General features: G+C 39.6%; 2 protein-coding genes across 3 annotated transcripts in view; one reads left to right on the top strand and one right to left on the bottom strand.

The window, feature by feature from the left end:
- The window catches only part of CDC20B (cell division cycle 20B), a 66,530-nt gene extending 62,912 nt beyond the window's left edge, over window positions 1-3,618 (top strand). The window contains exon 13 of the transcript XR_007773526.1: window positions 1,434-3,618. The gene's annotated coding sequence lies outside the window, so the exon portion shown is untranslated. The remainder of the gene's footprint in view (window positions 1-1,433) is intronic.
- LOC127048023 (granzyme A-like) lies at window positions 74-12,221 on the bottom strand. 2 transcript variants are annotated; one of them, XM_050947120.1, is made up of 5 exons: window positions 12,137-12,221; window positions 11,216-11,354; window positions 7,823-7,964; window positions 3,680-3,952; window positions 74-1,561 (listed from the first exon to the last, which is right to left on the bottom strand). In XM_050947120.1, the coding sequence occupies exons 1-5, from the start codon at window positions 12,219-12,221 to the stop codon at window positions 1,397-1,399; spliced, it is 804 nt and encodes a 267-aa protein (XP_050803077.1). In that variant the 3' UTR covers window positions 74-1,396. The 2 variants fall into 2 exon arrangements, with proteins under 2 accessions (XP_050803077.1, XP_050803079.1); XM_050947122.1 differs by having other exon boundaries at window positions 11,216-11,385; window positions 12,137-12,193.
- Between the last annotated feature and the right edge of the window lie 1,182 nt (window positions 12,222-13,403).

Below are 13,403 nucleotides of genomic sequence, written 5' to 3'. Positions count from 1 at the left end.
TTAATTTCTATCTTTCTGTAGTTAATAAATTTGTTTATATTTTATCTAAAAATAGATAAAGTGTTTTGGTTGAAGTGCTTGGGGGAATCTAAACTCAGGTTAACAAAGTCGATACATGTCCACTTTCCTATGAAGAAATGGCAAACTAAGTGATGAACTTACACCGGTCAGGCTTCTGACCAGTGCAAGATGGTACAGTTCTGGGGTGCAAGACTGGGGAGCTGGAGAGCATTGGTTGAAGCCTCCCTATTGATGATTCATGAGTGGCTGGGAGACCATTAATGTAACTCATTTGGGTGTGTCCCTGCCTCTGGATGTCTGTGTAAGTGCAGTGCCTGTCAGAGGCTTGTAACTTGATATCAGCATCACTTGTGAAAGGTGGCTTGGAGGGTTTGGAGGGCTCAGCAGTCCCGCAGTCTAGGTTGCAGCCTGCAAACCCCGTCACAATACAGTTTTCAGCTGAATGTTTAACATAATGTATGTTATAAACAAGTATATACCCTGAATTGGTTTGCAAATAGTTTACATGTTCAAAACTGTACATAGTATTTTTACTGCAAGAGACAGGATGTTCCAGATAATTGCATATTTCAAGCCACAAACTTTATTGCCTTTTCTTTATTAAATGCAAAAAATTATAATGTAATGAAATGGTTGAAGTTCTGAAATATATAGAAGTTAGGAAATCCAAAATCATTAGATTTCACAGTCAAATAAACTCTCCTATGAAGTATTCAGTCTTTGAAACGCCATGTCCTCAGGCTGCCTAATAGCCCCCTTCAGAGGGTCTTCAGAAGGCGGGGGGGCAAACATAAATCATGAGATCATCAGAGGAAGCAGAGGCATCAACAGTATCTCCAGGATTCTGGGATTATTCCTAGACTCTCAGTGACTCTCTAGGATTTTTACGGAAATCCAGATCTAGGTATGTGTAGTTATTCTCAATATGCAATAATGGCCAAATTCTACTCAGTTCAATGGGAGTCGGATTGGACCTTGAGCTGACATGCTCATTATCTATGCAGAGATCTAGTAAATGCACTTTGTAAGGGTGAAGTAATACTTCTTTCCTTAGCCATGAAGCACCTGTTTAGCCCCTCTGTGGCTGAGACTACAGGGCATATACTGTTATAGGTGAATACTATGTTCATGTTGTGCTGGGGTTAAGGTCATTTCTTTGCTGGAATCACATAGATGAAATTTGTGCCCCAAAGTGAATTCTGATGGGAAAGTTACAAGCCATTGAAAGGGCTTATAGTGAAATTACTACTTCAACCATAGTATGTACATGAAGCTACTGAATAATACTCTGGTCATACTGACTGCATAATTCAAAAATAAATTTTGGTACAGGTAACTGTATATCAGAGCAACAGAAAATCAGTCCGTGACTAACTTAATCTATGTCACCCCCTATGGTTTGCTTTATCCAGAGAAGATGTTTCTTTGTAAGACGAGCGTAGACACCAGGGTATTGAGGAGCACCGCACTTCTTTGCCCTGCCAAAGGAGGTGATGCCTTTCAATTCACCGTTACATATCAAAGGACCACCAGAATCCCCCTAAAGAAGAGGAAGACAAACTTTACATCAGAATTTACAAAGATTTGAAAACACACTGCTAATTAAACTGGTGCGTGCGTGTGTGTGTGTGTGTGTGTGTGTGTAGACAAGGTCTGAGGAAAGTTTTCAGAAATTAATTCTTACTTCTATTGGTCTTTCCTAAGAATATGTGTTCTGAATTTAAAAAAAGAGAAAAGGTTTGAATCTGATCCATTCATTTGTGAATTAAATAGAGAATAAATCTAATTTAGTAGTAATGAACATGTACTTTTTTTATAATCTGAAATAAACTGGAAACTTTGTCCTTTGAATGCAGAAAGTTTCTGGAAATAATTAGTAAATCTAATCAAAAAGCAAAACTTATAATTTGGTTAGAAAATGAATCATCTAGTAATGTACTTGTCAGGATGTGTATAAAAGAGGTAGTACAATGTGTTAACCCTTTTATTGCTGGACAGAAAGGCTTCTATAACAATGGAGAATTGGACAAAACCTTTGAAATCATCAATAAATCAAGCCGTAATATACTAGACAAATTTGCCAAGAGGTGTGATTTCCCCGCATGTCCCCAGTGTATGTAAATGGATGGAATATTCTGCAGCAGACAAGGGTTAATTCTTTGTCTTTTTCTACTCTTTCTCCTGATTTAGATTATAAGTAAAGTGGATTTGAAGATCTATGTTAGGAATTTTGATAATGCCCATCAAAGTAGTATTTCATCTCCTGATCCTTCAAACCCTCATTGGCACTACTCATGTGATTAACGTTATAAATTTCTAAAGTATATTCAGGATCAGAGACTAAGTGGTCATAAACTAAATCAGACTTTGTTAAAACTAGGATCAATTTAGTGTTTAAAGATGATGTAGAATAAATTTTTTAGACTTTCTCAGATATATTTTTAGAACAACAGGCTTGAATCATTCCTGATGACGGACTGTATGAGAGAAAGATGCAGGACATGAAACGAAGGAATGGGTGTGACTTGTTAATGCATTGTAAGGTATAAGCCATTACTTCTGGATAGGCTGGACAACCTCTTTTTGAACCCACCAAATGCACTTGGGTGTTCCTTTACTGTATCAGACATGAAATGATACAAGGCCCTGAAATGACTCATGAGAAATATAAGCAGGACTTGGGTCTTGACTCTGCTTCCATTGAAGTCAGTGAGTTATACAAATAACTTTAATAATAGCAGAATCAGACAACTGGGGCCACATCTTGTAAGGTCTTGAGCAACTTTTGTAGACTGTTTTTTGAGTGCCCTCTTCTCTTCAGAGAAGGGTACTGACTGCTCCACAGGACTGGCCTACAGACCTCAATGCAAACTTGTACTTATTTTCTGTTGGAGTGCAAGCATATTAAGTTCTTAATTATTAAATGAGTGTCTCTGCATTAAATTTTAGGGTACCCCATTGCTTTTACTATTAGAAGTTATAAGGCTAGCCGTGAGCTACTGGGGTGGGATCTGCAGTGGGTACTCATTTATTACCTGCCAGAGAATGTGAGTACTAACGTTTTTGTAAAATTCAACTCTTTGATGGATTATTCCACTTACAGCAAAAAAAATGATATAATATTTATCCTGACCAATTACATATTTAAACATTTTAAAAATATGGCTGTTTATGTATAGCTATCACCACTTGATATGGCTGAAATTTGTTTTATCACTTGATTTATGTACATATGAAATGTATTAGATCATGTAAAGCCTGTTCCAAAGCTCAGTGGAGTCAATGGGAGTCTTTCCACTGATTTCAGTGGCTTTTAGAATAGATCCATGTAGGTTAATCTGAATTACCCTTGTAAAGACTGGTCACTTCCACTGTTATTTTTCCATTAAGATATAAATATAAAATATTTTCCTCTTCTACCTTCTCAGAAAAGCATAGAAGTCCAGTGGCCCTCAAGATAGTTTACAAATCAGAAGCTTTGATTTTAAGTCTTGGGAAATCAGATCAGCACAGTCCTTTATAACTCTCAGACATACTTAGTACACTTGTTTTGCAGCTGAACTAAAGACCTGAGCACTCTGATGGGTCCATCATACCCATTTTTCTACATTTGATTTCTAAGGGCCTCTAGATGGGTACAACCAGTATATCTACTTACATCACATGAGTCTTTTCCTCCATTCTCATCGCCAGCACACACCATGTTCATTGTTATCATGGGGTTATAATTATAGTGATTCTGATCATTGCAGATTCTTCTGTCGATGATGGTGATGTTGACTTCCCTCAGGATATCAGAAGGTTTACGCTCTTGATTCTTAGTTATTCCCCATCCTGCTACTTGGCACTTTGTTCCTGGTTTGGGGTCAGTGTCTGTGTTAGGTATCTTAATGGTTTTCACAGCTCTATTAATTTTTGCTCTCTGTTGAAGCTATTGGATAATAAGAAGACATGGTTATTGCAAGGGTAGCTGGTAGTAACCCCTGTCTTTAAGTTGCTCAATACTCTCCATTATGATTATGAAGTATTTTTGTGACCTTCTCTTTGAGAAGCTCTCAGACCTTTGGTAATCAGCAGCAGAATACTCTTGAGCTAGCGAAGTGCCTTTCGTTTGCCCCATGAAATTTCATTTAGCTTTCCAAAAGATACTATGGAAAATCATAATTTCTCTTCTCCGGCTGATGGTTGTCAGAAAATTTTGGGCAACTTGCCAAAATAGCTGAACACAGGAACATTCCAAAGTGCTGGACTTATGCCTCTGCCAAAGCAGCAACAACAGCTGTATTGGGAACATTTGGGACTAGGGATGGTCAAAAATTTCCATTGAAACTGTTTTTTGACAGAGAATTGGGTTTTCATTCAAAAAAATTTTGTGTGAAACGTGTCTGCTTTCTGCAGAAATTTCTGTTTAATTGAAAAACTAAAAAACAAAATATTGTGGCTAAACCCAGGTATATTTCTATTTGGAATGACTTTGCAGTGCCTCATGGGAACTATAGGTTGGGAGTTTTATGCTCCAAATCTCTTCTGTGGTCTGGGCTCTCTGGCTGGCCTACATTTCACATGATGCATCATGGCCAAGAACTCCTATGATTCACCTTCTTCCAATACCAAAATGGGAGAAAATGATACATTATGGGAGTTGGAAGTAGAAATGACCACATCTAAGGTGGAAGTCAAACTCAAACAGATAAATGGGACCAAACTGGGGCCCCTGGATAATCTGCATCCAAGAATATTAAAGGAACTGGCACATGAAATTGAAAGCCTAACAGCAAGGATTTTTAATGAATCTGTAAACTTGGGGGTTGTACCCTATGACTGGAGAATTACTAATATAGTACCTATTTTTAAGAAAGAGAAAAAAAGGTGATCTGGGAAACTACAGGCCTGTTAGTTTGACCTCAACTGCATGCAAGGTCTTGGAACAAATTTTGGAAGAGAAAGTCATTAAGGACATAGAGGTAAATGGTAATTGGGATAAAATACAGCATGGTTTTACAAAAGGTAGATCTTGCCAGACCAACCTGATCTCCTTCTTTGAGAAGATAACTGAAATTTTAGACAAAGAAAATGCAGTAGATCTAATCTACCTGAATTTCAGTAAGACATTTGATACAGTTCTACATGGGAAAGTATTAGTTAAATTGGAGACTATGGGGTGTAATATGAAAATTGAAAGATGAATAAGGAACTGGTTAAAGGGGAGACTACAACGGGTCATACTGAAAGGTGGACCATCAGGCTGGAGGGAGATTACTAGTGGAGTTCCTCAGGTATCGGTCTTGTAACCAATCTTATTTTACATTTTTATTAATGACCTTGGCACAAAAAGTGAGAGTATGTTAATAAAATTTACAGATGACAGAAAGCTGGGAGGTATTGCCAATATGGCAGAGTACCAGAATATAATACAAGAAGATCTGGATGACCTTGAAAACTGGAGTAATAGAAATAGGATGAAATTTCAATAGTGCAAAGTGCAAGGCCATGCACTTAGGGACTAACAACAAGAATTTTTGCTATGAAAAAGGCTAATACAGTCTTAGGATGCATCAGGTGAGATATTTCCAGCAGAGACAGGGAGTGTTCATACCATTATACAAGGCACTGGTGAGATCTCATCTGGAATACTGCATGCAATTCTGGTCACCCATGTTTAAGAGAGATTAATTCATAGTGGAACAGGCGCAGAGAAGGGCTACTACGGATAATCAGAGGAATGGAAAACCTGTCATATGAGAGGAGACTAAAAAAGTTGGCTTGTTTAGCCTAACCAAAAGAAGGCTGAGGGGAGATACGAGTGCTCTCTATAAATATATCAGAGAGATAAATACCGAGGTGGGCGGGGGAGTTATTTAAGTGACATGCTAATGTTGACACAAGAACAAATGGATATAAACTGGCCATCAACAAGTTCGGACTTGAAATTTGATGAAGGTTGGTTTCTACCATCAGAGAAGTGAAGTTCTGGAACAACCTTCCAAGGGGAGTACTGGGGGCAAAAAAGCTAACAGGCATAAGACTGAGCTTGGTAAGCTTGTGGAGAGGATGATATGATGAGACTGCCTACAGTGGCATGTAGCCAATCTGTGACTGCTAGTAGCTAATATTTCCAATGGCTGGACGCTAGATGGGGAGGGAGCTGAGTTACTACAGAGAATTTTTTTCCAGGTATCTGGCTAGTGGGTCTTGTCCACATACTCACGGGCTCATTGATCACCATATTTGGACTTGGGAAGGAATTTTCCGCTGGGTCAGATTGGCAGTTTTTTGCCTTCCTCTGGAGCATGGAGTATGGATCACTTGTGGGTTTAGACTGGTGTAAATGGTGGACTCTATGAAGTCTTTGAATCATAACTTGAGACTTCAGTAACTCAGCCAGAGGTTAGGGGTCTACCACTGGAGTGGGTGGGCAAGGTTCTGTGGCCTGAAATATGGCAAGGCTAGATAATCATGATGGTTCCTTCTGGTCTTAAAGTCTAGGAGTATATCAGAGAACTATTGGAGAGCTAGTCCTATAGAGGAGAATGGGAGCATAAAGCCCCTGACATAGAACTCCCATGAGGGACCACAATGCCATTTTGAATAGCAATATTTTGGTTTTTGGCTGAAAATTTTTGCCAAAAAATTGAAAATTTTAATAGAAAATTCAGAGTAAAACAAGCAGACGAAAAAAGATTTTGTTGAAATTTTCTATGGAACCACCCACTCACTCTATTTTCCAACCAGCTCTACCTAGGTGATGTCAGAGCAGCTGACGGGGAGGGGGGAAAAAAACTGGACTGGGCTCAGTTCCCATTCCATGGCCCTGTCCCTAGCACATGGCCTCAGTGGCTCATTCCCCCACCCAGAGGGGTACATGGAGCTGGGGCTCCTCTATCTCCCAAGAGTGGGCAGAAAAGAGAGAATTCGGCCAGTCCTGGTGACTGCTCCATAGACTCAGCACATGTCCTCTGTTGCCCACTGCTTCCTTCTGGAATAGTAGCCTTTCCTTTAGCCACTAAGGTTGTTAGTCCTGTAGCTCAGGTGGTAGCAATCTGTACTACAGAGCTCAAGATTCAGGGGTTTAACCCTACTGTTGCATGATAGAGGGTCTTTTGTAGTTGAATAGAACACAACATACTTTTGATTTTTTTCCTTTAAAAAAACCTAGGAAACTATAGATACCCCTCTCGCCTCCCCCAAAAAAAACTATGTTAAAAGAATGTTATTTAGATTGCAAAGTCAAGTGCTTGAAATTTAGGAAATAGCAGATTTACAGTTGCTCATGAATTTTATTATCACATAGTCTTTAATTATATGATGATACAGTATTTTTTTTTCACTGGACCCCTGCCTCATTCATGGGAATGGTGCACTATCGGACAACTGTAAGTTGAGCTTTTCCTAATTTCCTAAATAACATTCTTTTAATGGATTTTTAAAAAAATCTAATGTATAGCTTAAGAGAAGTCAAAATATTAAATGGAGTCAGATATTTGACTAACAACACTCCCTATAACATTAGATTATGCAAGACTTTGCACAATATCTATTTAACATATTCAGATGTCATGTTATAGGATATTATGTGCACAAAGATAAGGATAAGTGCTCCTTATAAGAAGTCAGAAGTCTGCACAGGAAGTTTGGGAATGTATAAAATGACAAATGAGTGTATGAATAACAAAGTCAGAAATATTATAAAGCTAAAGATTTTTGTCTGGAGTCTTTCTAAGGCAGGGGGCATGGCATCAAATATCCATACAGGATAGAAAGTTGCATATTCTTAAAATTATGTTTAATAAAAATTCCATACCTGCAGAAGCATAATGTCATTTTCTTTTGTCTGATTATTAAAGCATGGGAAGCTAATTGGTCTTGCAATCTTAAAAGTCTGTTGTTCTTTCTCTTTCTTTGAAAGTGAATGAGCTCCAAGAACAACTTTGCTTCTTCTATCACTGAAAAGAATAACATCGTTAACTATATTAATCATACAAAACTATACATGTGTTCAGCAGTGTTCATTTCTAGTAGGTACTATACTCTCTGATAAATACACTGCTGTAAGTTAAATAATAAGAAACAGCACATTGTTATAATTCATAATTATAAATAATTAAATGAGCTAAAATCATACAGCTATGTCTGTACCTATATGAATTTCACAGGGTCTTGGAGAGATTTCAGATCTCAGGATACAAACCTGCCCCTACAGTTTCAGTTCTGGGATTGATACAAAGATGGCAGAGATCTATTTTCTGGGTTCAGTTTGGATGCATCAGAAATGTGATGAGGACAGCTATTCTGGGAACAGAAATCTTATAAAAACTGACCTTTGTGTGATTTATGCCATTTTGGGCTGAAATCTCATGAGGAGAACTTATGAAATCTGTAAAAAGCAACAAAGAATCCTGCGGTGGCACCTTATAGACTTAACAGATGTATTGAAGCATGAGCTTTCGTGGGTGAATACCCACTTCACTGGATGCATGTGATGAAATCTGGATGCTGTTTGATCTGAAATCAAATCTGAATGATATCATTGCTTTGATCTTGAACCTGAATCCCAAACCTTTGAAATATTTCCAATCAGGAGCTCAATACTGTCTCTTCAGCCCACATCTAATTCAGCTCAATTGCCTCTCCTTAAGTGTCCTGCCTCCTCACAGACTCACCAGACAATGGAAGTGTCGCTTACTGATCTGTGCTTGCTAGGGGTTCCTTGAATGGATGCCTAGGATTCTATGCTCTTCTTGGCCAATCAAGGACCAGTTTTATATCAGACCATGCCACTAATTGCTCCAGTGACTCTAAAGTACACTGTGATTGCATGGGAGGAAGTTGCACATGCATTTATGTTTAGTTGGGATATAGGACTGGAGGACATTCAACCTCTCTTCCAATCTCAGCAAGATTTGCCCTTCCACTCATTCATGCACTGGGGGCAAGGCTATGGGGAAATGGTCCTTTTTTCTTAGGAGGGTATATTGGTGTTTAATTGCTGACTGAACTTTATGCTGGCTAGCTATTGCATTTTCTCTTTGTTCAGGTCAAGTCAGAATTGCTTTCTGTTTTCTATATGTTCTTGTAGACTAATATTGTAACTGTGGGGCCCGATGTAGTCTTTATAAGGCGCTAAATATGTTCACCTGTTTGGGCTGTGACAGTAGGAATTAATCTCTCTGTCTCTGAATTGTGAGATCCAAGTTTCATTGAGACTGAAAGACTTGCCAGGAGAGAGTGTGTGGGGTCTGGCTCAGTGGGAGCTCTAACCCTCTTGATGGGGGTAAAAGGTAGGACTTGTGTTTTAAATCTCATATTCATGCCTGAGTTGGCCAGATAGATTATTTTGGCTAGGTAGCCTGTCACTCAGGAGAGAGGTTGACTCACAACCTAAATTATTAAGGCAACCCAGAGGTGACAGGTTTGTATAATTTTTGGTGATGCCCAGAATGGGTCCAAGTCCCACTCGCCCTCCCACCTGCCTAAGGTTCTGGGAGGGAGTTTGGGTGCAGGAGCGGTGTGGACTCTGGGAGAGAGTTTGAATGCTGGCTCTGGGCTGGGACAGGGGGTTGGAGTGCAGGAGGCGGGGAGGGGTGTGGGCTCTGGGAGGGAGTTTGGGTGCGGGCTCTGGACTGGGACAGGGGGTTGGAGTGTGGGAGAGGTGAAGGATGTAGTGCTTAGCTTGAGCAGCTCTGGAAAGCGACCCGCATACCCCTCTGGCAGTGGCTCCTAGGCTGGAGGGCTAAGGGGTCTCCACACATCGCTGCCTCAGGCACTGTCCCTGTAGCTCCCATTGGTCACAGTTTCTGGCCAATGAGAGCTGCAGAGTCAGCACTTGGGGTGGGGGCAGTGCACGGAGACCACTTCCCCACCCCTGGGGCCATAGGACTGTTCTGGCCACTTCTGAGAGTGGTGCAGAGCAAAGCCAGGCAAGAAGACACCTTAGCCCTGCTGTGCTGCTGGTTATGGCAGCAGTGGCTGGAGGCCCCTGGGCCCTTTTAAATCCTCCAGGGGTGGAAGGCGGGGCCAAGAGACATTCTGGGGGAGGCACGTGGGGGTGGCAGGTGGGGCTGAGGGAGAGACCTAGCCCCAAACTTTGGTGAAGCCGGGTCCCCAGGCCCTGAATAATCCTGGAGCACGGGCACCACGGGCCCATATAACTAGCCACCCCAACCCTAGCTGCAAAGAGTTTTTTCATCCTCACCTTCATTTGTTTATGTTGCTATTTCACAAAGTTAATTCATAAAGAAAATAATTTAATTAATAAATACATAAATTAATATATAAATTCAAGGCCACCCAGAGGATTCAGGGGGCCTAGGGTCTTCGGCGGCGGGGGGGCCCCGCTGCCAAATTGCCACTGAAGACCCAGCACTTCGGCGGCAGGTCCCGGTGTGGAAGGACCAATGAAGATCTGCAGTGGAGGAAGCTCCCGCGAGAGTTTTCTGGGGCTCCCAGAGTGAGTGAAGGACCCCGCTCCAGGAGCCCCAAAAAACTCTCGTGGGGGCCCCTGTGGGGCCTGGAGCAAATTGCCCCACTTGTCCCCCCTCTGGGCAGCCCTGCATAAATTAAAGAGCTATTTTAGCATATCCTCAGGTAGTGAACTGCATTCATCTTATACAATGAAATGGCAAATTTCATTCCACTTTTGTGGGCAGCTATTTTGGATTGTTTGGAACTTTGTTCAGCAAAATTGTGATTGACTAAGAAAAGAGTCAATAAGTCTTTCCTTTAGTTAACTGCTGCTATTCTATGCCTGCGTCCAAATAGTAGTTAACAAAATATCTCTGCATATAGATTGAAGGTTAGCGCACTTTATTATGGCCTTTGTTATTCATGAAAGTGTTGAAATGGAGACTACAATTGCTTGGTTGCCAATGTAAACGTTAAAATGTAATAATAAGATTAGAATCCCAATTACACTAGCTATACAAAATATGAGAGAGACAAATTTTCATGCTTCAGGAGATAAGCTACTAATTGCCTGGAGTTGGAAGAAACCCTCACCGGCATATTATTGCATAATTATCTATTATGACAGAATACCAGACTAAATGGAACATAAGTTTTATTTGTTAAAGCAGTTTCTAAAGCATGCTAGATCTACAGCATCAGGCATTAGCTTTGGTTCATATTGGGTGTTATTTACTTTGCTGTTAAACTAGTAAGAACATTCTATGAGAGAGAAATCTTTAGAAGAACTTACATTTTACAATGGGCTGCTGTTAACACCCAGTTCTCTTTGATCAAAGCTCCTCCACAATATTCTTTCCCTTTGATTAGGGCCATATATGGTCTTGAATGTGGAGTCACTGCATACCCTCCAATGATGTCCACACATGAATCTAAAAATAAACCAGGCTGCACACAGTTGGGCTAGTATATAATGTAAAATAATTCCATTAATAGAGAAAGGGTTAGAGTAATTATACAATATAATACATATAAATATATGCACAGACTTACAGTGCTGGATGTAGCTGTATTAGGGGTGAGATTTTTAAAATGCGTCTGTGTTGGTCTAAATCTGCTTCCATTGGTTCAATAGGAACAGCATTAGGCCACCCCTGATTTTGAAAATCTCACCCTAAAATACTAATGGTCTTGTGGAGCTTTACTTGACTGAGCTGCAGTTGTTTCCATTGCTAGGTTCATCAGCTTTCATTATGCCAAAGAACCCTGGATCTGATACTGTCTAAACATTATGCAGTGTGTTTATAAGTATACTCTGAAAAAGTGGATACACAATTCACTACATAATCAGATAAAGCGTTAAATGAACAATATTTTTTCAAAAAAGGTTGGAAATGAAGTGATTTATGCCAATTACAGCATCATTTCTGATGGAATTTTCTGACTCCTGGATAGATATACATCTTTTGAGAAGGGAAACCAGGCAAGGTTAATATAACTCTTCTAGACTCCAGGGGCCTACACTCTCTGTAGGTTAAGTTAAGATTTTCCCTTCATATATTATTTTTAGATTTGTCATAGACCTAACTTTTACAATCAATAGAAAATAAGTATCTCTTACTTACTGATAACTTCATTAGTTCAATATATCTAGCTACATCTTGCTCTACACACATCATGAATTACAATGACAGTGGATAAAAGCAGCACTTACCTCTTGGAATTACCAGGAGAATAATGGTAGCAGAAGCAAACAAAGTGAAGAGAAGCCCCATTATTGCTGCAGTGCTTTCTTGCATAGTAAGTGCCTAATATATATTGAAAATGAAAAGGATGTGGGTTTTTTCCCCTTAAGGACATCTGCCATTCTGTAACTGTGAAACAAAAAAAAAACCACAATATAACTTCTATGACATCTTGAGGAAGGTGTCATTTCTAGGCACAGCACCTGTATCATGTAATTGATGAGACATGAAGCTAGGAACCCCTGAACAGGGCTGGCCAGAAAAAAAGTTTAGAAAATTCAACAAATTGGCATTTGCTGACAAAAATGTTTGGTTAAAAATTTTCTCCACCTCTACCTCTGAGGTCAAATTCCAGGCCTAATATTAGCTCACTGTGTGTTCTTGGGTGAGTAACTTAACCTTGCAAGCCACTGAATATCAGTTTCCTCATGTTTAAAATACCTCACTAAAGTGCAATGTGCTAGTGGGCTTAGACTTGCACATTTCTGGAAAATGTAATGTGCTAACTACTATTATTCCGAGACAAGTGTCAGATCTGATGTGGTATGATCACTCCTGCTGAGGCACAGTACTGCTGGTCTTGAATCAGCGTGGGCAGAAAAAGAGACTAAAATGTGTTAGGAAAGTGAGATGAAACAAAGATTAAATATCCAAAGAAACTGCTAAAAAAGTATTTTATTTCATCTGTATCTTATTTAAAGAGGAATGTGCTTAACTGAGAACAGAGGATGTTTAAAAAACCACTGAGTAGGGGAGTGACCATTATTCATGTGCTGCATCTTCATACTAACTAGAATGAGTGAGCAAGATTTTCTTATATTGATTTTTCTGAACTATTCTGAATGTACATTGTGTCTAAGATTTTGGGTGATAGGAACAAGAAAAGGACATCCAGCTTTCATTATGCAGCATTTTTTTGTGAATCTTAATCCTACATTTGGGCTTCTCCACACGCTGGCCCTGCCCCTTTACCAGCAGAAATTGAGATGTCTTTTGAACCCTCTTTGTTTCACTTCATTTCTCTGATACTAGTATCTTATTCCATATGTTGCTTATCCTTTCTGCCCAAGTTCTCTATTTGCTCCTCGATTCCTTATTTTTGATGTCTCTTAATTTTTTAAGCTGTTTCCTGTGTGATTTGTTAAGTTTTGTGTGGCTGTTAGGGGAATTGATTCATGTACAAATATGATACATCTAATACAATTAAAAAACCCGAAGACATTGTAATGAATCTGT

This window comes from Gopherus flavomarginatus, chromosome 3 (genome assembly GCF_025201925.1).
Source record: "Gopherus flavomarginatus isolate rGopFla2 chromosome 3, rGopFla2.mat.asm, whole genome shotgun sequence".
Classification (NCBI taxonomy): domain Eukaryota; kingdom Metazoa; phylum Chordata; order Testudines; family Testudinidae; genus Gopherus; species Gopherus flavomarginatus.
This window is presented reverse-complemented; position numbering and strand designations above follow the sequence as displayed.

What these genes read in the sequence shown, in the direction of transcription:
- LOC127048023 (XM_050947120.1), bottom strand. Translation starts at nt 12,221, where the DNA reads ATGCAAGAAAGCACTGCAGCAATAATGGGGCTTCTCTTCACTTTGTTT. An exon ending in ACAGCAGCCCATTGTAAAAT is followed by an intron (nt 7,965 to 11,215) that starts GTAAGTTCTTCT and finishes TATTCTTTTCAG; the next exon opens with TGATAGAAGAAGCAAAGTTG. An exon ending in GAGGAAAAGACTCATGTGAT is followed by an intron (nt 1,562 to 3,679) that starts GTAAGTAGATAT and finishes CCTCTTCTTTAG; the next exon opens with GGGGATTCTGGTGGTCCTTT.